The 23,720-nt window shown below is 38.7% G+C and overlaps 1 protein-coding gene across 4 annotated transcripts in view; it reads right to left on the bottom strand.

Moving 5' to 3' along the window:
- The window catches only part of Mgat4a (alpha-1,3-mannosyl-glycoprotein 4-beta-N-acetylglucosaminyltransferase A), an 89,598-nt gene that overhangs the window by 41,119 nt on the left and 24,759 nt on the right, over positions 1 to 23,720 (bottom strand). For all 4 annotated transcript variants that reach the window (XM_077791719.1, XM_077791720.1, XM_077791718.1 and 1 more), the window contains 2 exons: positions 10,274 to 10,441; positions 8,016 to 8,156 (listed from right to left, as the gene is read on the bottom strand). In XM_077791719.1, the coding sequence (XP_077647845.1) occupies positions 8,016 to 8,156; positions 10,274 to 10,441 (309 nt within the window). The remainder of the gene's footprint in view (positions 1 to 8,015; positions 8,157 to 10,273; positions 10,442 to 23,720) is intronic.

The following is a 23,720-nucleotide window of genomic DNA, read 5'->3' as shown; positions in this document are numbered from 1 at the left end:
ATTAGGGATCAACATGGGCATAGCATGAATTTCACATTTGCTTATATGCAACTTCTCCTGAGACACTCACATAGATGAATAATAGACAACTGTATGCAGGCTGGGCACCATGGTGCATGCCTGCTGCCTCCAGCAGCTTGGGAGGCTGAGGCAGGAGGATTGTAAGTTTAAAGCTAGCCTCAGCAACTTAGCAGGGCCCCAAGCAACTTAGTGAGACCCTGTCTCAAAAAAGGGCTGGGGATTTGGCTTAGTGGTTAAGCACTCTGGGTTCAATCTCAGTACTAAAAAAAAAAAAAAGAAAGAAAGAAAACCATACCCAGGCTAAACCAATTCAGGAAACTAAACTTTGTAAAAATACCAAAATGCACACACCACAAACCTCTACCAACTGCCTCAGTTCTTCACATGCTGTCAACCATACCCATCCACACTGGGGGTTCCACGTTCCTTCAGATTTCAGATAACGCAACTTGTACCACCAATTTGTGGTAACTTGTAAGCTACAACCCCTCTATAGCCTGCAGCAAACGGCAGGTCCCTTTCAGGCAGAGTTCCATATTATATTAGTTATGTATCACTTAATCACTTAACATGTACAAAATTGTGCTTCCATCTTCATTAGGTTTTAACCTTTTTTTATGTTTGCCTGGTTTTGAGTGCTGTGATCCTAATCCCATTCTTCTCTTTCTGTTGCATAGCTTTGCAGGGTGCAGTGGTTTGAGGAACACACATTTACTATAGAAGTGACTACATTTCAAAGTAAGTTTTTAAAATTCACATCTTAAAGTTGTAATATTCTGAGTGCTATATGTCAACAGAGAAGTATTTTGCAGATGTTAAAAATAATCTAGTCTTAATTATGGAACAATTAATTGGAAATGCTATCAAATACTTAGAATTCATAGAATCCTAAAACTAGAAGGAAGCTTAAAGAACATAGGTCAACTAGTCTACAACCATGATTTACAGGTAAGAATACTAAGTACAAAGGGGTTAAGGGACTGCACCTGTTCTGTGGCACAAATTATCTGAGTGAATGATATAAAAATAAGCTCCCTGCCCTCACAGAACTTACACTGCTGAAGAGGGAAGAGAGATAATAACCTTAGAGGATAATCCATGCTACACAAACTCAAATGTGATAATGTCAGCGTGAGGAATAGAGGGGTGCCTCTACAGACAGTGTGGTCATGAAAGGGCTCTCTGCTTTCAATTGAGCTGGTTAATTAATGATGAGGCAGAACGTTCCAGAAGAGGGAACAACAGGGAAGGCACAGTGGTTTTGACATAGTAAAGAAACATCAGGAGCAAAAACATATCTAAAGTTAGAATAAGCCTAGATCCAGAGAATTCGTTAAGGGTCAGGTCACATGGAACAAATTCAGTCTTAATTCCTAGAATAAAGAGAAAACCATTATCAAGTTGTAAGCTGAGCAGTGACATTATCCAACCTGTAATCCTAAGAGATTACCAAATGTTATGGAAAGTAAAAGCATAACTTTAAGAGTATTTTGGGAAGATCAGTTAGGAAGTTACTGCACTAATTAAAGGAAAAAATGGTGGTTTGAATTAGGATGTCTGAAGAGTTGAAAATGAACAGATAGATGAATTTAGGATGCAGTCTAAAGACCTTCACCAGGGGACCAGGAGAGAGAGGAAGAAGTGGGATCCAGGATGACTTCAGGAAGTGGAAAGGGGATCTTTTATCCAGAACAACACATCTGAGGGGAAGAAGGCTCCAAATCAAGATTTCTATCTTGATCATGTTACTTTGAGATGCCAAAACACAGGATGAGTTATCTTGGAAGCAAATCTCCATATACTCAACCTTAGAATCTAAAAAAATACATATTTTAAATATTTAAAATATAGATTAAGAGTGTAACAACTATGATATGAAGTGTTCCTAGGCAATGCCAACTCATAAGTAATTCAAAAACTTTATGGAAAAAGCAAAATACATTGATCCAGAGCATGCAATAAAGTAATAATGCAAAGTGTCTATTCCCTACTGACTAGGGATGTTTTTGCTTACATTTTGGTTTATTTAAGCTTAAAATGGCATGTTTTTGAGATTAAGCCATTTTCCCCAAATACACTCTGTTTTGGAGCTGAAATTTAAATTCTTTAGTTTAAGGACTCCAAAAAACATTGAAAATGAAAGTACTAATTTTGGTCACACTTTCAGAATTAGAGTAAACCATGCTAGTGATAATTCAAAAAGTGACCACAAAAAAAAGGAAAGAAAGAAAAGAATCTTTCGTTTTCTAGGATATTCCACGCTCCCTTCCATCACAGGGAAGTGTTATGGTGCACTTCCCACTTTTTTCCCATTGTGGTAGAATAGATGGCCTCCCAAAGATGTCCATGTCCTAATTCCTGAAGGCAGTTTTCCTGGTCTTCTGGGGTGGAGTAAAGTTCAGAGTCATCAGTCTGAGCACCGTATCTGTAGTCTGAAACCCTTCAGGATGTCTTTTCTGTTTGGCAGGGTAGCCAGTTATATTCAAGATGGCAAAGGCTCTGTCAGCCTGGATCCCTGAGTGATCAGTGAGTGCACAAAACCCTATCAACCACACTGGAAATATACTGTCAGCAAAAATTTAAATAAACCTTTGCTATGTAAACCATTGAGATTTGGAGGTTGTTGGATACCACAGCATAACCCAATCTGCTTTCGTTTGACATTACCATCTTCTATCACTTACAGTCTAGGAAATGTGTGTATTCTAAGGGGTTAGAGTTCAGGGGAAATACGTCAGCAAAGTGAAGAATATAGTCAGATCATCCTTTTAGAGAGAAGAATAAAGGAACCCAAGAGAAATAGAACCAAAGGGTTGGACTATATTTCCAATTTAAATAATAATTGTGCACATGAAAACTGACCATATACTAGACACTCTGAAATGCAGTCGTAAGGTTGGCGAGGCCCCCCACCTTGTGCTGTTATTATGTGATAGGGACATCAATTGTTATGTTACTTTTCTTCCACTTTCTTGGGAAGTTTTCAAATTCTAGTATTTATTTCCTTTAAAATTGAGAACATTTTCAGAACAATCTTGATTTGGCTTTTCCAATCTTCAATTAGTCTATCTTTATTTGAACTAAATTATATTCCTTTTTAAATATTCATTGCTACTTAATATTTTTAGCCCATCATGTTTCCCCTATGGTTTAACTTAAGTCATTTACTCCCCCATTTCTTCCTTTATATTCCATGACAATTTTTTGTCTTCTACTGCTCAGTTGTACTTTCTGTCTTCCCTGGCTTTATCCTCTTCTTTCACTGGAAATTAACTGCTGAAGAACTTTGAAGGTTCAGTCCTGGGCCATAGGTGATCTCATTTATATCCATGTCTTCAACAACCACTTATTCATAAACAAAAACTCCTAAAAATTAAACCTAACTCTTATTTCTCCACTGAGTCTGAGATTTAAATGTTCACTTACCTGCATGACTTCTCCACTTCATATCCTTTCCCCTTGAAACTTGACATATCCATATTTAATGCATTTCTTACAAACCAACGCTGCAAACCATTTGCTACTGTCTCCTATCTCTGAATGCACCCAGCATGCATTGCTCCATCCAGAAACCTAAGGCTTGTCCACAAATCCAGTCCATAACTATGATTTCTCTTAAATGCTGCCATATAGTCCAAACAGCCCTTAACCCCATCTTCTTTCCTTCTCTACAACCACCAGCCACTGCCTAATCTGAATCCATCCTTCTCCAGTCCCCCAGAACAGCCTCTTACCTGGTCACCCACATCTCCTCTTCTTCCCATACTTTCATTCTTCCCATTGCAGGAAATGGGACCTTGCAAGATTTAAGTCTTAAAAAGTCATCCTTGCCAAGTTCTATTTAAAACTCTTTAGTTGCTTCACATTGCTCTTAAGATGAAAACCAAACTCCTGTAACAGGTCTGAAAAGCCCTGTGATTTGGGGCCTGAACTCCTATCTCTAGCAGCACATTGTCCTGTGCTTCCCCTCACTCTGCACTAACTACAGTGGCCTTCTTTCATTTTCTAGGATCTTCCATGCTCCCTTCCGTCACAGGGAAGTGTTGTGGTGCACTTCCCACTTTTTTCCCATTGTGGTAGAATAGATGGCCTCCCAAAGATGTCCATGTCCTAATTCCTGAAACTTGTGAATATGTTACCCTACATGAAAAAGGGACTTTTATATATGACTAAATTAAGCATCTTGAAACAGGATTATTCTAGATTACCAAATGTGCTCAAGATAACCAAAGAGGTTGTACAAGAGGAAGGCAGAAGGGTCCGAGGGAGAGAAGGTGAGGTGGTATCAAAAGGAGAGATGTGAAGACACTCTGCTTTAAAGATGAAGGAATGCAATCAGCCTGTGCACTCCACAACAGCTCGGGAAGGGATGATCAATCACACCGGGTTTCTGAAGGAACACACCCCCAGACACCTTAAATTTAGGATTTCTACCCTCCAAAATTGTAAGACTATAAATGTATGTTAAGTCCCTGAGTTTGTGTAGTTGTCTGTTAACAGCAGCGACAGGAAATACCCACCTTTACCTGTTAACTATATATTCTACTAGTCTCAGATTCAATGTATTTTTGAGACTTCCCTAAACCTCTTCATCAGGGGAGATGCCCCTTTTCTACATTCTCAAAGCACCCTTTACATCACTAAAGGGTGATACACTTTAGTTACACTAAAGGGTGTAACTGATTATTTGACCAACACACATATCCTGTACTATGCCAAAGCTCCACAAAAACAGGAACCATGTTGAATTCTATAAACCAGAGTGCCTGGCACATGGAGGTGCTCATGGACTTTAACTTCAGCTAATACTTAAAGGAATTACCTGTGGTCCTCTCCTGACCAGGAGCACCATTTGGTAGATAACCTAACAAGAGTCTTTTGTCAGTTATCCTGCTCTTCACTGAATAGGCCCTTATTATGAAGACCTGGGTGCTTCTTCAACTCAAAAATTTTTTCTTCTGTACTTATTTGACTTTCTAAAAGAACCAAACAGCTCAATCTTCCTGATCACTAATTTTATCTTCAGATGTATCTACTCTTCATCAACCTCCTGATGGAAATTTTAAATCACTGAAATGAAAAACACAAAGATTTCTGTTTCTTTTATAATAGTTATTATTTTATGGGTAAGTTTTACATTCACATCCCTCTAAAAGCACACTGACTGTGTTTTGTTTTTAAGTCATATTCCATTCTATAAACTAAATTTTTTTTTTAGTATTAAATCACTCGTGGTGCTGATCTTAGATTTTGGAGGACTCCCAGTTGAAGAAGATGCCCTTCTACCCATCTGTAGTTTCCACACCTGGTTTTTGTGTCCTGCTTTTACAAATCTTTGTGGGAAGATGTAAGTGTGGCGCTAGGTGGGTGAGGAGTTATTTGTCCTGGACACGAGAATCCCTGACCCTCTCCTAGGGGTCAATAGCAATCCAAAGCACTGCCCTCCCCCTGCAGCCAGGGGAAGGCTTTGCTGCTAAGGGAAGTTTGTCAGCCTGACCACTGAAGAACAGAATTTTTAGTGAGCAGTAGTTTTAATCTGATCTCAAAAACTGAAGTTTTTAATATAAGTCCCTAGATAGGTTCTAGGGTTTCATAAAAATCTCAAAAATTACATACAAAATTGTTTTTTCCCTATGCATTTTTCTAAGCAGAGGCCGATAGCTTTCCTGGAACCTCTAAAAGATTGGTGTGAACATACTTTATATACAGAGATAATGAAAAATTGTGCTCTATATGTGTAATAAGAATTGTAATTCATGCTGCTGTCGTGTATTTAAAAAAATAAAATCAATTTAAAAAAAAAAAGAACTGCCTAAGAATTTAGGAAGGAAATTCCTTTCACATAAATCTGGGCACATTCCCACCCCCGACTCTAAGCTGTATGCTTTTTCTTTCAAAATTAGTGTCAGCTTTATAAGAATGTTAACTGCTGAACCAGCCATGATGGTGCACACCTGTAAATCCCAGCAACTCAAGAGGCTGAGGCAGGAGGATCAACAAGTTTGAGGCCAGTCTCAGTAATTTAGCTAGACCCTACCTCAAGAATTTTTTTTTTCTTTTTTTGTACCAGGGATTGAACCCAGGGTGTTTAAGTACTGAGCCAAGTCCCCAGCCCTGTCTCACTAAGTTGCTGAGGCTGGCTTTGAACTTAACCATCCTCCTGCCACAGCCCCCCAAGCCACTAGCATGGGCCACTACAATCAGCTCAAGATAAAATTTTTTTTAAAACAGGACTGGACATGCAGTTCAGTGGTGGAGCACCCTGGGTTCAATCTCCAATACCCCAAAAAAAAGAATGCTAGCTGTTGGAAAGCTGGCTGACAAGATTTTATTGTATTTAAGATGGTAAAGAAATAAAGATGTATAAACAAACAAAATGGAATAAGTACCTCCAAAAAGGAAGTGAACGTCACATTCATAAAGGACAGGCTACTATAAAAGAACCTGTCAGAAACTTTGAAAAAGTTAAATGACTTTAAAAACACTTCTATTTTCATTTTCATTTATCTTACTAATAAAATATACAGTCTAAACCAATGAACCCACAATTTTGGCTAAGGCATCCTGTCCAAATCGAAACTGTTGAAGGGAGAGATACAGTAAGTACCAGCTTCAAAAAATAATGAACAATCAATATTCTAAAAAAGTTAATTTAGAGTACCCTACATGTCTTGTTCGTCTTTATATATCTGGCACCTGCAGAATTCCTGGCCTCAATAAATATTTCTTGAATTAATAAAGAAATGAAAAAAAGGGCTGGGGATGTGGCTCAGCGGTAGCGCGCTCGCCTGGCATGCGTGCGGCCCGGGTTCGATCCTCAGCACCACATACCAACAAAGATGTTGTGTCCGCCGAGAACTAAAAAATAAATATTAAAAAATTCTCTCTCTCTCTCTCTCTCTCTCTCTCTCTAAAAAAAAAAGAAATGAAAAAGTGAGTGAGTCTGAACATGGTATTTTAAGAGTTTACACCTCCTCAGGAAGATAACGTGTTATTTTAAACGTTTAATAAAACAGAAAGATATAAAATTAAATCAAGATGAATATAAATGCTTATGGTAACAGACTAAACAATATGAGAAAAAAATGTGACCAAAAAAGAAAAGACAGGAAAATACTTAATATTCTTACTATATCACGAGTGGACTAAGTCCGTTTTTCAAAGAACATTCACACAAAAATGAATTTCAATATTCATAAAGTAATCATCTTGTCACTTGTTTAAGATTTGTAAGGGAGCAAAATCTGCACTCCAAAATCTACAAAGAGCTGGGTATAGAGGACACACCTTAGTCCCAGCTTCCTGGGAGGCCAAGGCAGGAAGATGGCAGGAGGCCAAGGCAGGAGGATGGCGGTAGCCCAAGAGTTCAAGATCAGCTCCGCAACACAGTGTGACACCATTTCTTTAAAAAAATAAATTAAAACTACAAAGAAAAGGTTAACAATGTCAAAAAGGAGGGATAAAAGTAGGAAAGCAGTAAGTGGTCCAAACAGCTCTGGTTGCCCTGCCAAGTAAGAAAAAAAATCACAAATTATGTTTTGAGTACATTATAAAAAGAAGCAACTGAAGTATTTCTATTATTCCGTGGAAAGTTTATATAAAAGGGACTGGCCCCTGACATCTTGGTTAAAAAAAAAGTAGGACACACATAAGAACCACCTTCCTGGCAGCACTATGAGAGCTATTAATGTTGAAATAAGAGGAAAAGTCATCTCTCTACCTCCCAAGTTTTTAAAACAGAAAAATTACAAAGGTTTAAACATTTGTCTGCCTGAACTAGATTTCTCTTGATCTTTTTCTGCAATATTATTCTCATCTACAAAGAAAAGTGTCCAACTTCTTTCAACATGGCGTCTGGCCAGTGTAAGCCCCAAGTGCACAGATAAAGAATTTTTTTCTTTGACCTGCCAGACTGCTCATGGTCAACATAACATGCCAAGTCACAATTCAGACCAGCGGGACAACCAGACTAAGAAGTAAGAAAATAAACATACCTCCTGTTCTTCCATTGCCAATCTGCACAGCAGGCTGAAGGCTTCCTTCGTTTTGCAATAAATGAGGCAAATGATAATAAATAGTTGGCACTTGAAGGGATTTTTTGCTTGTTAACTCTTTTAGTAGCTTTAGGGTATTACCTGAAACACAGAAGTATAATTAATTCACAGAACATCTTACCTTATAGAAGTTGCTGATTTTATAAAAACAGCAGTAAAAATTTATGAGAATTAGAACTAAAAAGGTTTTTCCTAATTTCATAGCTTGGTGGATGGATGAGTCTCCATTCAAAATGAGAAGGACACTTTCCCAACAAGAGTCAGGATATGGATGAATAGGTGGATGAAGCCAAGGCACAGGACCAGGACAGGTAGGATGCCGATTACCCACCTCTGCACTCAGACTCACTGAACAGACTCAGTGTGCCATAGACTTAGGAAAATGTAACAATGCCAAGTACCCTGACCACTGATAGATGACTTCCACCTTTGTTACACATTAACACTTTATCAAATTTTTATGTATTTTTTCTGAAAATAAAATCTTATTTCCATTATGCAAGACTTTCAATTTTTCATTAAAGTATAGTGTTAACCTTTAAACAAGGAAGTTGGCAGAAAGGACTTGTAGCCTCAACTCCATTAAAAAAAATAAGACAAAACCAAAAACACACAAAAGAAATGCCAATACAAATATGTAAAATTCAAGTTTAATCTTATGGGTAAAGAAACAATTACAAACTACAATATGTCATCTCTACCTATTAAATCAGTGGATTAAACAATAATATTAAAACAGCTTCAAAATCCCAGAAACATTCTGTCCTGTTATTCAGTAATTTCCCTTTAAAGAATTTAGCTTTTATGTAGTGTACAACCAGAGAAAAATTGTGTTCTATATGTGTAATATGAATTGTAATGCATTCTGCCGTCATATATAACAAATTAAAATTTAAAAAATAAATTTAAAAAAAGAATTTAGCTTTTATGTACTCAACAAATATTCAGTGTTTTTTTAATATTTATTTTTTAGTTGTAGTTGGACACAACACCTTTATTTCACTTATTTACTTTTATGTGATGCTGAGGATTGCACCCAGGGTCTCGCACATGTGAGGTGAGCATCCTACCGCTGAGCCCCAGCCCCAACCCTATTCAGTTGTTTTCTATCCAATTCCAGGAATGGTGCTAACGTATTTAAAAATCAACAGTCATCAAAGCATAGATCCTGTTTTTTAGAAAGTCATAATCTAATAAAAATAACTTAAGGGCTACCAGAAATGTGATCAACTGATAGTCAAAGATGTTCATCACAGAGTTATAAGCTGGGGGAAAACACCCAGGAAAAAAACATTTGATTAATTGTAGGAAAATGTTTAATATATTATGGTATTTGATCAGCTGGATATCTACAGCTACTAAAAATAGCATTTTTAAGTATATTTCATGTTAATAAAAATGCTCATAATATACTCTCAAGAATAATAATTCAGAAGAAAAATATGCATAAAAAGATAAAGGAAATGAAAAGTTTATTTTTCATCTATACCATTCAATAATGGTAAGCACTACCGTGACTGACAAATTCATCATAAGGAGGGGAAGCAAGGAACATAAAATTTTTAAAAATAAGTTAAGGTGATAGATCTAAAGATGAAAGGAACTCACAGTTCTTTTCAGAATAGTAAAAGCTCAATGAGAAAGTATGTTAGTCTGCACAAATCTGGAGCCAACTGGTTATAAACACACATCAGTTTAATCATCAGAACAAGAGCAGGACACAGCAAAGACAACTGTGCTCATCTCCCCTGCCTCATGTCCTCAGAGAAGAACAGTCAGCTACTCCCAAAAGTGTCTGTTACAAAAGCATGTATCTCCCTTGCTATAATTCAGATTTAAGACCACTAACTGCTCCAAATAGCTCAAAGATTCCTCCAGAAACCAGGCTAAACATTAGTCACAACCTGTATACTTGTAAAAACAAAAAGTTAAATTTGAATGTGTTTTCAAAGATGCAATATGTTCAATGAAGTTTATACAACTGATATTGAACTTAACAGTACTTTCTTAAAATCAAACTTAGCAATTAATACAAATTATTTTATCAGAATAAGAATGTTTTGGGTGCTGATTTCTCTCTCTGAAAGGGTGATGAATGCTGGTGGATAGATGGCCCTACTCAACTTCTGAAACATACCTACAGAACACCTGAGAATACCATCTTTTTATAATATGAAAAAATATATATATATCTGTACCTGAAAATTTATTCAACGCATCCTTACTTCCATTTGTTTCGACCCCTACACTCCGGAACTGTTGGACAATGTTATTCAATTCAGAGGAGCGCTGGGAAATTCGATGTTCAGCTATTCGAAGACGTTCTTTTAAAGCAAGAAATTCTCGTTGATAAGCAACTAGTTTTTCTAGAGGCAAAAGCAAAAAAAAAAAATTAAAAGTCATCAGTATACTTCCAAACAAAAAATTCCAAACAGAATTGTAATAACAAAACTTCAATTAAAGTCCAAGTTTGGGGGAAGAAAATATTTACTCGCTGATACAGAACTGAAAATTAAAGAACTAAAGAAAATTAAAGAACTAAAGAAAATTAAAGAATTAAAGAACCCTGGCTTGCTAGCTAACCTGGGAACTAATTTTGTGCTTTTATTATTTGTAACATTGTGAACACTCCCTACTTAAAATTCAGAAATTTAAAGATGGAGAAAGATAAAAGTCGTTAAAATTAACACTCCAAGTATAATACACCTTCTCAAAGGTATAAATAACTATAACAACCACATTTGTATCAACCAGATAGAGATGAGTTAAAAGCTGGTAATATGTATGAGATAATGGAGATAGCGCATTTCCAGCATAATCATTATTTTCCATACTTCCTATCCTGCCAAGATTTCCCTAGGCCAGACTTTGGTCAAATTCCGAATTCCTAAAAACCTCAATGAGCTACATGTACAATGAACCCAGTTTAAAGTAATTCATTTTAATAATTTGCGAGAATCAGAGATCAAAAAATATAGCTGGTCGGGGCTGGGGCTGGGGCTCAGTGGTACAGCGCTTGCCTAGCATATGCAAGGCACATAAAAATAAATAAATAAAATAAAGGTATAAAAAAAATCACATCAACCTTTAAAAAAAAAAAAAGAAATTTAGCTGGTCTGGGAAATAAAGTGGGTGTAAGGAGGATAAACAGTGAGCATGAACAGGAGAACCCTGGGACAAAGCACACAGCAGGGGGAGGCGAGGACAGGACTGGACACGTGAGCCAACAGGAAGGTGGAAGGGACCGCCATTCCCATCACCAGTGGCACACACAGTGGTTAAGGCCTGGGTGTGGTAGCTCCACCCCCTCCTCAAATCAGGAGGAATCAGAACAAAGGTTTTCAACTTCTCTATCAGCTAGACAGATCAAAGTCACTACTGTGACACCAAAACACGTCTTAGAAAGGCTGTTTTCTACTTAACATTATAATCTTTGCCTTATCCACAGATAAACTCAGGAAGAAACAGACTTACTGAATCCTCGTTTGTAAACTGGTCTTAGAAGCTGTCCCACATGCTATTCCTTTCTGGCATGAGCAGAATTAGACGTTTCCCCATGGGACTTAAGCAGTACCTAGATACTGGCCTCTAACACCACTTGCCAATATAAAGAAGTAGAATTCTTTGGAGAAGTAACTTTAATTAAGATAAACCTAGAACATTCTTACATCAGCAGGAAGGAAAGTATCAAAAGAAAAAATGACTGGACACATCAAAAGGGCACAAGAGGGCTGGGGTTGTGGCTCAGAGGTACAGCCCTCACCTAGCATGCATGAGGCACTGGGTTTGATCCTCAGCACCACATAAAGTAAAATAAAGACATTGTGTCCACCTATAACTAAAAAATAAATATTAAAAAAGGGGGGGCACAGGAGATGCAGGGTGCCGTGGCTCACACCTGTAATCCCAGCAGCTTGGGAGGCTGAGGAAGAAGGATCAAGAGTTCAAAGACAGCCTTAGCAAAAGCAAGGCGCTAAGCAACTCAGTGAGACCCTATTTCTAAATAAAACACAAAATAGGGCTGGGGACGTGGCTTAGTGGTCGAGTGCCCTTGAGTTCAATCCTCTGTACCAAGAAAAGAGAAAAAAGGGGGGGCACAGGAGGTGACTTGAGAGGCCCCCACTGGCCAGACAGGAGACAGTGATGGTGGTAACAGACTGTAACCTACTAAGTAAGAATCCCTGAGTCTATACCAACATGAAGAAATAAAGATCAACAGATGAGGGGAAAGCGTTTCTGACTGTATGAAACCAACTAATATGTGTAGAAGGAACAGCGATCAGTGGAAAATCTCCATTTTGCAACCACAATAGCAACTGACACAGGCCAGATTGAAAAGGGGATGAATAACCAGCAGGTGAGTCTCATGAGGAAACAATACGTAGATCATCTCAAGTATGCCCTGCAAAGCACTATTTTATAAAAGGAAAGACTTTTTTTTTGAACAATAGGGAAATATGGAATACGTCATCTTAATGGAGTGATCAAAACTCACATCAGCAATAACAGGACAGAGGTCAGGTGCCCCCTGAAGTGATGCTTGGGGAACCCAGCTCATTATGTGGCAGTCCTGCCAAAAAATGCACAATCTGAATCTAATCTCTAAGATACTACAGACACAGCAAAGTGTGACGTAGCAAACACATCACCTGCACTTGAAACACTGTCAACGTCATCAAAGATAAAGGTTAAGAAACTGCCCAAGAGAACACAGACAATGAAATGCACAAAACAGTCCTGGACTGGATCCTAGACCAGGAAAAATATGTATGAAGACACTGTCGGGAAAACACACGCACACACTATAGACCAGAGAAATCAAAATACTTGTGGACATCAAATTTCCTGAACTTGAAACGGCACTGGTAATATAAGAGTGTGTCCTTGTTCTTATCACTAAAGTAATAGCAATAAACACCGACGTGTTTAGGAGTGAAAAGAAACATGATTTCAGCAATTCACTTTCAAAGAATTCCAGAAAAAAAAAAGTATCTCTACAGTGAGAAAAGTAACAGAGACAACAGGTGAAACATGCAGAGAAGTTATTTATACTATCCTTAAACTTGTCATTCCTTCTTCTATTTTAATGAAAAGTTTTCAAAGCAAGCAGGAGGACTGGGTGTCAGAATGATTAGGTCTTTGAGCAGCTCTGGGGTGACAGGGAGGGATACAGGTCTGAGGACAATCTCTATCTGGACACATTTTCTTGGTATATTGAAATCAGCCTCACAGAGAGGCCAGTTTCATCAAGTGGGAAGACAAACCAATTTGTAGAAAAAGATCTCTACCCCTAATTCCAAAAACTCCCCTGCGTGGAGCAGAACTGGACCCTCTTTTGGTAGATTATTTGAGAGAGGATACCTTGGGCCCATGAACCCAAGCGATCATTGGACCATGGGGCCAGGCCATGAGCTTGCTGATCCAGATTCTGTTTTTAGCTCAAAGTCTACAGCTATGAGAAAACTCCACCTTTTGTTTCTACTCCATTCTTCCATATTCAGAGAGTATTCCACAAAATCAGGGCATGTTCATACTCCATCTAGAGAGCCAACTCAGCTTTCTAGAAATTTCTAGACATTTCTTAGAATTTTCTCCACCCTTCTTTCCCATAATACTACATAGTTCTTGAGTTTATTTCAAATTTTAATAGACAAAAATATCTCCAAATTAATATGTTTGACAAGTCCCTATTTTCAACATTAATTGCAAGATTCCTATATTTGCTTTTCTTTGAATAATCTCAATTGGTTTATGTAGGGGGACATGGCAGGAAACTAAGAGACTCTTGCTTACCTCGTACTGGGAAGCACTCAGTTCTGCTTACTGTTTCTTCTTTAGTATAAATGCAATGTTTTGTTTTGCTTGTAGTACAGCAGAATTGAATCCAGTGGTGCTCTACCACTGAGCCCTACCCAACCCTTTTCATTTTGTATTTGGAGACAGAGCCTCACTAAGTTGCCCTCAGTCCTGAGATCCTCCTGCCTCAGCCTCCTGAGTAGCTGACCTTATAGATGTGTGCCATCACGCTTTTAATAGTAGAAAATTATGTATCTAAATCAGATGACAAAAGTTAACAATCATGTTTTGTGAACCTAAGGTTTTGAAACATACAAACATTCTAAAACAGGGGCAAACATGCAATTTTATATGGTTCAACAGTTTAATAGCCTTGGACTCAATTTAAAAAAAAAACTGGTCAACAGTATAGATGAATAATTAACAAACACTATTAACAAGTACTTTTTCAAGCAGTACCTTAGCAGCAAGATAGAGGAACACTACTGGAGTCTATGCACCATCATAAAAATTACCAAAAATTAAATCCACTTTTAATTCTTAAAATTTTAGGGTTTATTAAACAATAAAATTCTTCTACTGCAAAGAATGTTGATAAGCCATCTGGTTCATCCCTCTGTCCCTTTAATATTGCACAGAACTCCTTCACACAGAGAAAGTTTTTTTAAAAGATAGGATTGAGAAACTCCTTCAGTAATAAGTTTCCAAAATTTAACAAGCTTTACTTTTCAGAAAGAAACTGCCTTTGGAAAACATTTTATTTCACTCTTTAAAAAATTTTCATATTCATCATTCTTATACAACCAATTTAAAATAGAAAAGAGAGCCTGGATGAAATGGTGGGCAATTTCCTACTTGGAAACCTCTAAAACAAAGAAAATAATAATAATAATAATAAAAGAAACAGATTCAGGAGGTGTTAAGGAGGACTAAAGCCTGGAAAGGCCAGAGATAGAGAACACAGGTCCCAAGGAAATGGGCCAAAAGAACAGAACTTGAACTGGCGATGCTAATAGAATGAAACTGGAACCAAATTTTGGCTCTTTTAATTTTTTATTTGTTCTACTTAGTTGTACAGGAGAGCAGAATGCATTTCAATTCATCGTACACAAATGGAGGGCAACATAACAACCACAGAGCAATGCCTCACATGCCTCTCACATGCAAGCCACCTGGACGGGCTGGATGAGGCACTGAATTCTGGACTCTACCTCCTGGAAACCAATTGAGGAGGTGAGAGGTGGGGCCCGAGAATGTCAAATTGGCTCCTGGTGATGCTGATGTGCCCAAGGACACCCCCCTCCCCACCCCGCTGTGAAGCTCAGAGGTGCCAATACTATCCTGGAGTCACTCTGAAGTGGCCTAGAAATTCACGCTGCCCTCTCCCAGCTCCTCCTCCATCCTTCCCTCTGGCCCACGTGTTAAGAGAGATCCCAGAGGCAGGGTGAGGGAGTAGGCATTAAAACCACTAGGACCATAATTTACAAGATTATATTTGGGGAAGAAATGGTCTCAAAGCATCGGTGGACACACATTTCAAAGGTCTCTCTAAGAGTTATGTGGACTTGTCAACGTCATGCCCTATTTCTAAGAGTATACCAGGCAGGATACACCACATAAGCATGGATTCTGAAAAGACCCTTTTAAGCTCAAAAGGGAAAATGAGGCTGAGCTAAACAGAACCATATACTTTACTTAAATTAAAACACAGAATATAATTCATCTGTTCCCTTCCATGAGGTTTCATTGTACTTGCAAAATAACATCCTAATTAGTGAATGCTAACATTGAAAAGTTTTCTGGAACACATCCCCTATTTCTGAGTTATCCCCCAAGTAATCTAATCATTAACAGTGTAATTCTTCCAGGTACATGTTCAATAAGTTGAAATCCATCCAGTGACCTTATGAAGCCCAACATCAAGACCAGTCGGACAATGCTGCACCTGCCTACAAGATGCACTTCCTCAGAAAGACGTCCTTAATCTGAATGCAGTCATTTTCTTTGATTTCCCTGGAGTGGGGGAAAGGCTCTTTTCAGTAATCTTATCATAAAGTCCCAAATTTCATTATCATAGTGAAATGAGGGTGGAGGGGGAACAAGTTGTGTAACTTCAGGAACACATATTTACATATGTATACTTGGCTATATGTTCAAAATAGTACTTTTAAAAATACTGACAATGATCTTATTCAACAACCTTAGGGGCTTGGAATAAACATTATCGGAAGGTCATAAATCCTTTTTCTTAGGCACTTACATTTGCTGGCAGCCATTGTTTCAGCAAGTGTTGTTTCATTCTCCAAGGAAAATAAAACACATCTTGTACTCTGAGGATCTAATGCCATAGTTTTCCTGTGAAGAAGTCATCGAGACAGCCCTTGCTTTCTGTTGGAGCCATCTGGGTGTCAAAAGCAAAGCCCTAGGACTGGCCAGCCCTCCACCAGGGAAGGACCTCCCCACAGCGCTGCTGCTCCTCCTGCCTTCCACCTGGATCCAGTTACACACCTAGGACTCAGTTCATGTTCTTCCGCCCTCTCCTCACCTCGTGTTACTGTTCTTTCATTTCCACACTTCCCTTCCAATATCCTTCTGCAGTATCATTTTCAAATCCTCCTCCCGTGTTTCTTTTCTGGACTTTTCTTTTTTGACCACAAACTTTGCTTCTCTCACCTCTTTCTTTTTATTTCTACTCCCCGCCCGCATGCTCCCACAATATCCTGTCTCCTGTTTTGTTTCAAATGGCTGAGGACGTCTTTTCCAACTGGGTGATTGAAACAGTCCACTTGGCTGCCCCCCTCCAGACCCCAATTCCCCTGGACACCACCTCTAATACCAACTAGCGCTTTGGGGCCGATGGCCTCCACTTCAACAGGGGAATTCAACAGATACTGCTGTCTTAGGAAAGGAACCTTGTGAGCCTGAAGATGCCCCAGACTGAAAAAGAAAAGTAAACGTGGGTCCACAGAGGGGAGTGAGAACATTGGGCTGCAGCCCGGTCCCGGGCTCGGCTGGCTCTTCACATGCAGGAGGCAAGCACGGCCACGTTAATGTGTCCAGGTGAGGACACAGGTATCAAGACAGCTCCCTATTCCCACTCCTTGGTGACCCCAGTGTGCCAGTCTCTACTGCACCCACACTTAGCTCTTCAGGTTCTATTTTGAAATCTTCTATTTTTAAGGTTCATGAGTTTTAGTCTTTCTTAGAGGTCTTCCAAAGAATAAAGAGAACATGTTTTTCTTTTTAAAAAAGAGTAAAACTCAGTTTATCTTTGAAGTACCATTTGAGTCCATGAGACTGTTTTATAAATCTAAGATATTCCAACAAACAGATTCTAAGATGACCCAGTGATCCTCGTCCCTTCAGTCTCACAGCCCAACATGAACCCCACCCTCGGTGTGCCCAGGAGCTGCGGCTAGCTCCTCTGACAGAATATAGCAAAGGGGGTGGATGCTACCTCTGGGATGGTTTCATTATATGGAACTCTGTCTTGCCAGCAGACATTCTCCCTAGATAGAGATTCTCACCCAAAGTAGCAAACGGCTGTACTGGAAGGCCCATGTGACAGAGGCTCAGAGCTCCTTCCAGCCAAGAGCCACAAAAAGCTGGGTTCTCAGTCCTACTGTGACAAGAAGATGGATTCAACCAACAATCTGGATGAGTTTGGAAGTGAATTCTTCAGCAGAGGACCTAGACAAGCCATGCCTACATTCCTATCCCATGGAAACTACGAGGTCTTGGTACATGTCATTTTTTTTAAATATTTTTTTTAGTTGTAGTTGGACACAATACCTTTATTTCACTTTTTTATTTTTATGTGGTGCTGAGGATGGAACCCAGAGCCTCGCACGTGCAAGACGAGCGCTCTACCGCTGAGCCACAACCCCAGCCTAACATGTCATTTTTAAGTCACTAGAGTTGTGCTAATTTATTATGCACCAACAGGTAACTAATACAGATATATTATGGGATCTCAATAATGCTTTTTCCCTCTATTTTAAAACTTTTTGGAATTTCATTGTCCTAATAATTATTTCATAACTAATTATTCCTAATCATGCTAATGAAATACAATGCAAGATTGATACACTTACCTAGAAAGATGTTGTAAAAGAACTTGGTAACTTTGTAGTCTTTTGTGATCTTCACTGAAAACAACTGAGATTTTAGGATTTTCCCTTTTATACCCATGGTGGCAAAGAGAAGGAAAGTAATAGAGGAAGACATTTCACAAGTTTTTTGGACAAATCAGAAAATGAATGCAGAAAGGCAGGTACTATCACTGTAGTCTCCAGTCACTTTGGTGAAATTAACTTTTTAAAAGCACATCTCAAGACTATGAGTCCTCAGAAGACAATATGCTAGAAGAATTTTGTTCAAGATCCAGACTTCTATTTCCACACCTCTCTATTCTTTTTGCTAAGTAAAATAAAAACCCAGATGTTACATAGTAAACCAACATAAAAAGACAAAGGCAGAAGGCTGAAGGGAGGAGTTGAATTCTTGGGATGCAGAGAAAAAAAACAGCATTCACTTCCCCGAGTTTCTTTTTGCCTTACAGATCCTAGACAAGGTGCTAGAGACACCAGCAGCCTGGAACCAACAGCCACACATGAAGAAGTACCAGAAAAGCCTGATCTCTACAGCTGAAGGACTCAGGAAGGGGCAACCAAGTAAGACAGAAAACTTCTAGATGACTACTGCTCTATACCAGCCACACACCATGAAGCAGCAACCCTGGACCTATCTCCACCCCACTAGCAATGGCCAAGAAGGGAGCCTAGATCCTCACCCTTGCCAGGTAACATCGCCCCCAACACACACACTCTTCCTAGGATGGTATCAGAAAAGTCTGAGTGAGGAGCTGGGGCTTTCATTACTCTCTGGCACCATGAGATGTCAGAGGAGGCTGCATGGGAAGCAGTAACAGGGCACCGCTCTCTGTACCAGCCAGCACAATGTCAGCAGGGACCATGCAGGAATTGGCCTCTTGCCCTGCACAGGAGTGACAGGGATCCCTCCCTGCTGTGTATCAAGGGAGGCCATGTGAGGATCCTAGACGTCCATCCCATCCTCACCATCCTCATCCCATCCGCTGTAATGCAGTGGCATACCTCCCCACATTAGCCACCTAGAATGGTGACATAAAAGACCTGCTAAGACAGATAAGCTAAATAATATCCAGTTTTATAAGACCCCAAATGCCTTGAATAAAACTAAAATCACTTATAAGACTAAGAACAGGAAAACCTCAACTCAAATGAGAAAAAAAATATATATATATCAACAGATACCCACATCAGGACAACTCAGATGTTGAAATCATCTAGTAAGAATCTTTTTTTTGTTTTGTTTTGTTTTAAGGGCCAAGGACTAAACTCAGCCTTGCACATGCTAGGCAAACGCTCTGCCACTGAACTAAATCCCCAGACCTTCTATAAGAATCTTAAAGCAACTATCATAAAAATGCTTCAACAGGTAAGTATCTAAAAACTAGAAACCCCAGGCAAAGAAAGAAAAGACACAAAGAAATAAATGAACATTTTAGAACAGAAACCACACTGAAACAAACACCCCTTAATGGACAGGCCCAAGAGCAGATAGGACAGAGGAAAGAATTAATGAACCTGAAGGAAGACAATGGGAATTAATCTAAAGAACAGAAAATAGGTTGAGGGAGAAAAATAACAGGGCCTCAGGGATCTTTAGAAATATAAAATGGTTTGAGACCTAACATTCTCACCATCAGCATCCCAGAATGAAAGGAGAAAGAGGGCAGGGTAGAGAAAATATTGGAAGAAATGATGGCCAGTATTTCCCAAAATGGACAAAAGACATAAACCCACATAAAGGTTCAAGAAGCCAAGCAAACCCCAAACAGGAAAAACTCAAACCCATGCCAAGAAATGCCATAATTGAACTTCAAAAAAAAAAAAAAACTAGGTACAAAGAGAAAATTTTGAAAGCAATCCAACAGAAATGACACATTACCTACCCAGAAAAAAAAATAAATTGAATGACAGCAGATTTCTCATCAGAAACCATGGAAACCAAAGGAAGTGACATAATATTTTTCAAGTATTAAAGAAAAAAAACCCTCAAATTCCATATATGGCAAAATTATCCTTAAGGAACAAAAGGAAAAATCAAGAAATCCTCATAAGGAGGAAACCTGTCAACAGCAAACCTATCCAAAACAAATGACTAAAAAAGTCCTTAAACAGAAAGGGAATGACAAAAGGAAGAATCTCAGAACATCAAAATGGAAGAAAGAACTGAAAGAGGAAGAAAAAAAAAGACCACAGAAATGTCCTTTTCCTCTAGAGTTTTCCAAATTATATTTGATGGTTGAAGCAAAAAAGTATACCATTGTCTGGTGTGGTTCTCAGTGTAGAAGAAATACTTCAAACAATTATATCACAAATTAAGGGAAGAAGGAGGAGGCTTTTAAAGGCCAGGCTTCTGTACTTCACTTTAATAAATGCTGACACCAGTAGACTATTATACACACACACACTAGTAATATATCTCAACAGAGGATATACTCAAAAACCCTACAGATAAATTAAGTGGAATCTGTGTGAGCATGCGTGAGGTACTGGGATCAAACCCAGGGGCATTCTACCATTGAGCTACATCCCCAGTCAACTCATCCATTTGTCCATTCGTCAATCATTCATACATTTTGAGAGACAGGGTCTCACTAAGCTGCCCAGGCTGTCCTTGAACTTGCAATCCTCCAGTCTCTGCCTCTCAAGTCATTGGGATTTCAGGCATGCACCACCCCCGACAGCTCAAAATGGAATTTTTTAAATGTTCAAATAACTTTCAAAGTGTCAGGAAAAAGAAAAAACAGAGCACAATGGATTTAAAAAATTGTAGATTAATTAAATCTACAATATCACTAATCACAAGAAATAAACGGTCTACAACAATTAAAAGAGAGAAAGTTAGAGCTGATATAAAGACATGACACAGCTGGGTGTGGTGGTGCACACCTGTGGTCCCAATTATTCAGGAAGCTGAGACAGGAGAGTCCTTGGAGCCCAGGAGTTCAAGGCCAGCCAATACAATGTAGCAAGATGCTGTCTAAAGGAAAGAATACTTACATATATGATCCAATTATACACCATAGACACCATCTAAAAGAATGATACACACACAATGGAATCCTACTCAGCAACAGAAAAGAACATATTAGTGAAAACTCCAACAGTGTGGATGGATCTCAAGGGCAGCATGCTGAGTGAAAAATGTCCATCTCTCACACACTATAGGGTTCCATCAATAAGACATTTCCAATATGACAAAATCATAGCTGTGCACAACAACAGATCAGTGGTTACCTGGAGTTAGGGGTGGCAGGTGGGGTGTGACTGTGACAAAGGAGCAGAGGGGAAATGGCTGTGGTGTAGTAATGGTTGTCTGGTGCTGGTTACAAAGATCTACACATGTGAAAAAAATGGCGTAGCACCATCCACACCAGTAACACCCATGTTTGTTTCCTGATTTTGAGGCTGCACATTGCACCTAACTTATCACAAGAAGTAGCCATCGGGGGGAATTGGGAGAAGGTTGCAGGGTCTTTCTGTACTACCCTGCAGCTTCCTATAATTCTGTAATTCTTTTCAAATAAAGAGGTGGTGGGGAAGCCAAACAAAAAAGAATCAATGAACTAATAATAATATTTAAGGGGAAAAGAAAATATGATATTTTCATCATCCATCAACTAGAAGGGCCTCATCACACTGTGTATCATAAGGACCCAGAACATCCTGTGTGGCTAGAGGGACTTGCAATGGTATTTTTTCATCCACAACAAGATTTACTGGGTAGGCTCAGGAGCAGACAAATCATAAGCCTAAACAAAACTAATGTTTTGGCTGGGTACGGTGGTGCACGCCTGTAATCCCAGCGGCTCAGGAGGCTGAGGCAGGAGGATTGTGAGTTCAAAGTTAGCTTCAGCAATGGCAAGGCGTTAAGCAACTCAGTGAGACCCTTTCTCTAAATCAAATACAAAATAGGGCTGGGGATGTGGCTCAGTGGCCAAGTGCCCCTGAATTCAATCCCTGGTACAAAAAAAAAAAAATTAATGTTTTGTGTTTTGGAGACACAAGTGCAGAAGAACTAAAAGTAATGGTGAGCTATTAGATGTACCAGAACCTATTAGAGATGTAGCAGTTGAAATGTGGAATTACAATGTACAAGTAGGATGTGTTCCAGGTTCCCACATGACAGTTAATAAGCAGTTTGCTCTAGTCAAAAGACACTGTCCATTTCAGTTTTGACTAAACTAGAAATACGTGCAATAAAATTTTGGCTTTGTGATGTTTAAGTTCTTATACATTACAATGTATAGTAAAGTTGTTTGTCACTACCTCTTTATCCTATTTATTATTTGTAAAATTACTTATAAGAATAAAATATCTGGGTCAACTAGACCCAGATAGTAAATACCTTTACTTAACACATACCAAAATTCCAGACTCAAGAAAGCAAGCAGTGGCTCAGATAAACCACACAGCTTGCAGGAATAGTACAGGCACAAGGAGCCGGTCAGATCACATACAGCAAGTTTCACATCAGTGTCAGCAAACAGCCAAGTTCCCAGATACCAGCCAATGGCCAACCTTGCAGGCAGGTATTTCTGATGACAAGCAGTCTCTGATCTGCATGCTAACTCTTTTCTGTATAGCAGTAATCGTATTTTAGCATTTCTTCTTTGCTTCCCATGGAATGTTCTCATATTGCCTTGCAGTAGGGCCAAGCAAATGGTAGCAAGGGGTCAACTAAGGCAAATCACCTTACATTTTGAGAGTCATTAAAAATTCATCAAAAATGTTCATGAAACCAATCACAGCATTATTTATAAAGGTAAGTTAATTATAATAATTATATAATGGAATATTATGGAACTGCTAAAACTCATGACATGGGAAAAACATTTGTGACAAGATAAGCAAGAAGTAGCATACATATGCACAGCCTAGTGTCTTATTCTCTAAGGAGATAACAGTTCTCACACTTTTGGACTCAGATTCCCTTTATACCCTTCTAAATTAGTGGACCCCAAAGTCCTTTTGTTTATGTGAATTATATTTATCAACATTTATCATGTTAGAAATATCAATAGACTTGCAAAATATTTATTTAAATAAAAAATCATTTTAAAATCAATTACATAAGTAGCACGGTGTGAAAACTATTTTCTAAAAAAAATTTCAGTGAAAAAAGTAACACTTGCTCAACTCTTTTTAATGTGTGGCTTAATAGGAAAGAGTTGAATTCTCATATCTGCTTCTGCTATTTTTTATAATATTGAAAAAGGCAAATAACCAAATAACATCTTAGTATTATTATGAAAATAGTCTTGACTTTATAAACCTCCTAGAAGAGTCCAGAGAACCCCACAGGTCCTTTTACATTATTTTGTGCTTTGTTATATTTTGGGGTGTGGTTCAAGAGGGTTGTGTGCTTCTGGTTTTTTTGGTTCTGGGGCTTGAACCCAGGGGCCACATCCTTAGCCCTTTTTATTTTTTGAGACAGGGTCTCACAAAGTTGTGCAGGCTGACCTTGAACTTTCAATCCTCCTGCCTCAGCCACCCAAGTAGCTGGGCTTACAGGTGTGTGTCACCACGTCCAGCAAGATATACTTTGAGGACTGTTAGTCCAGAAAAATGAAAAACAAAATACCAAAAATGAGCCAGGTTTGAGGCTCTGGGTTTAATCCCCAGTACTGAAAAAAAAAAAAAACAACCCACATTGATTTGCTATGAGATTCAGTTTCAGTTCATTAGCACTCTACACTTCCATGCACTTTAGATCTATTAAAAAAGACTGATCAACTGT

This window comes from Urocitellus parryii, chromosome 12 (assembly GCF_045843805.1).
Source record: "Urocitellus parryii isolate mUroPar1 chromosome 12, mUroPar1.hap1, whole genome shotgun sequence".
NCBI classification, from domain to species: Eukaryota; Metazoa; Chordata; class Mammalia; order Rodentia; family Sciuridae; genus Urocitellus; species Urocitellus parryii.
Note: the sequence above shows the minus strand (reverse complement) of the source record. Positions and strands in the feature narration are given on the sequence as shown.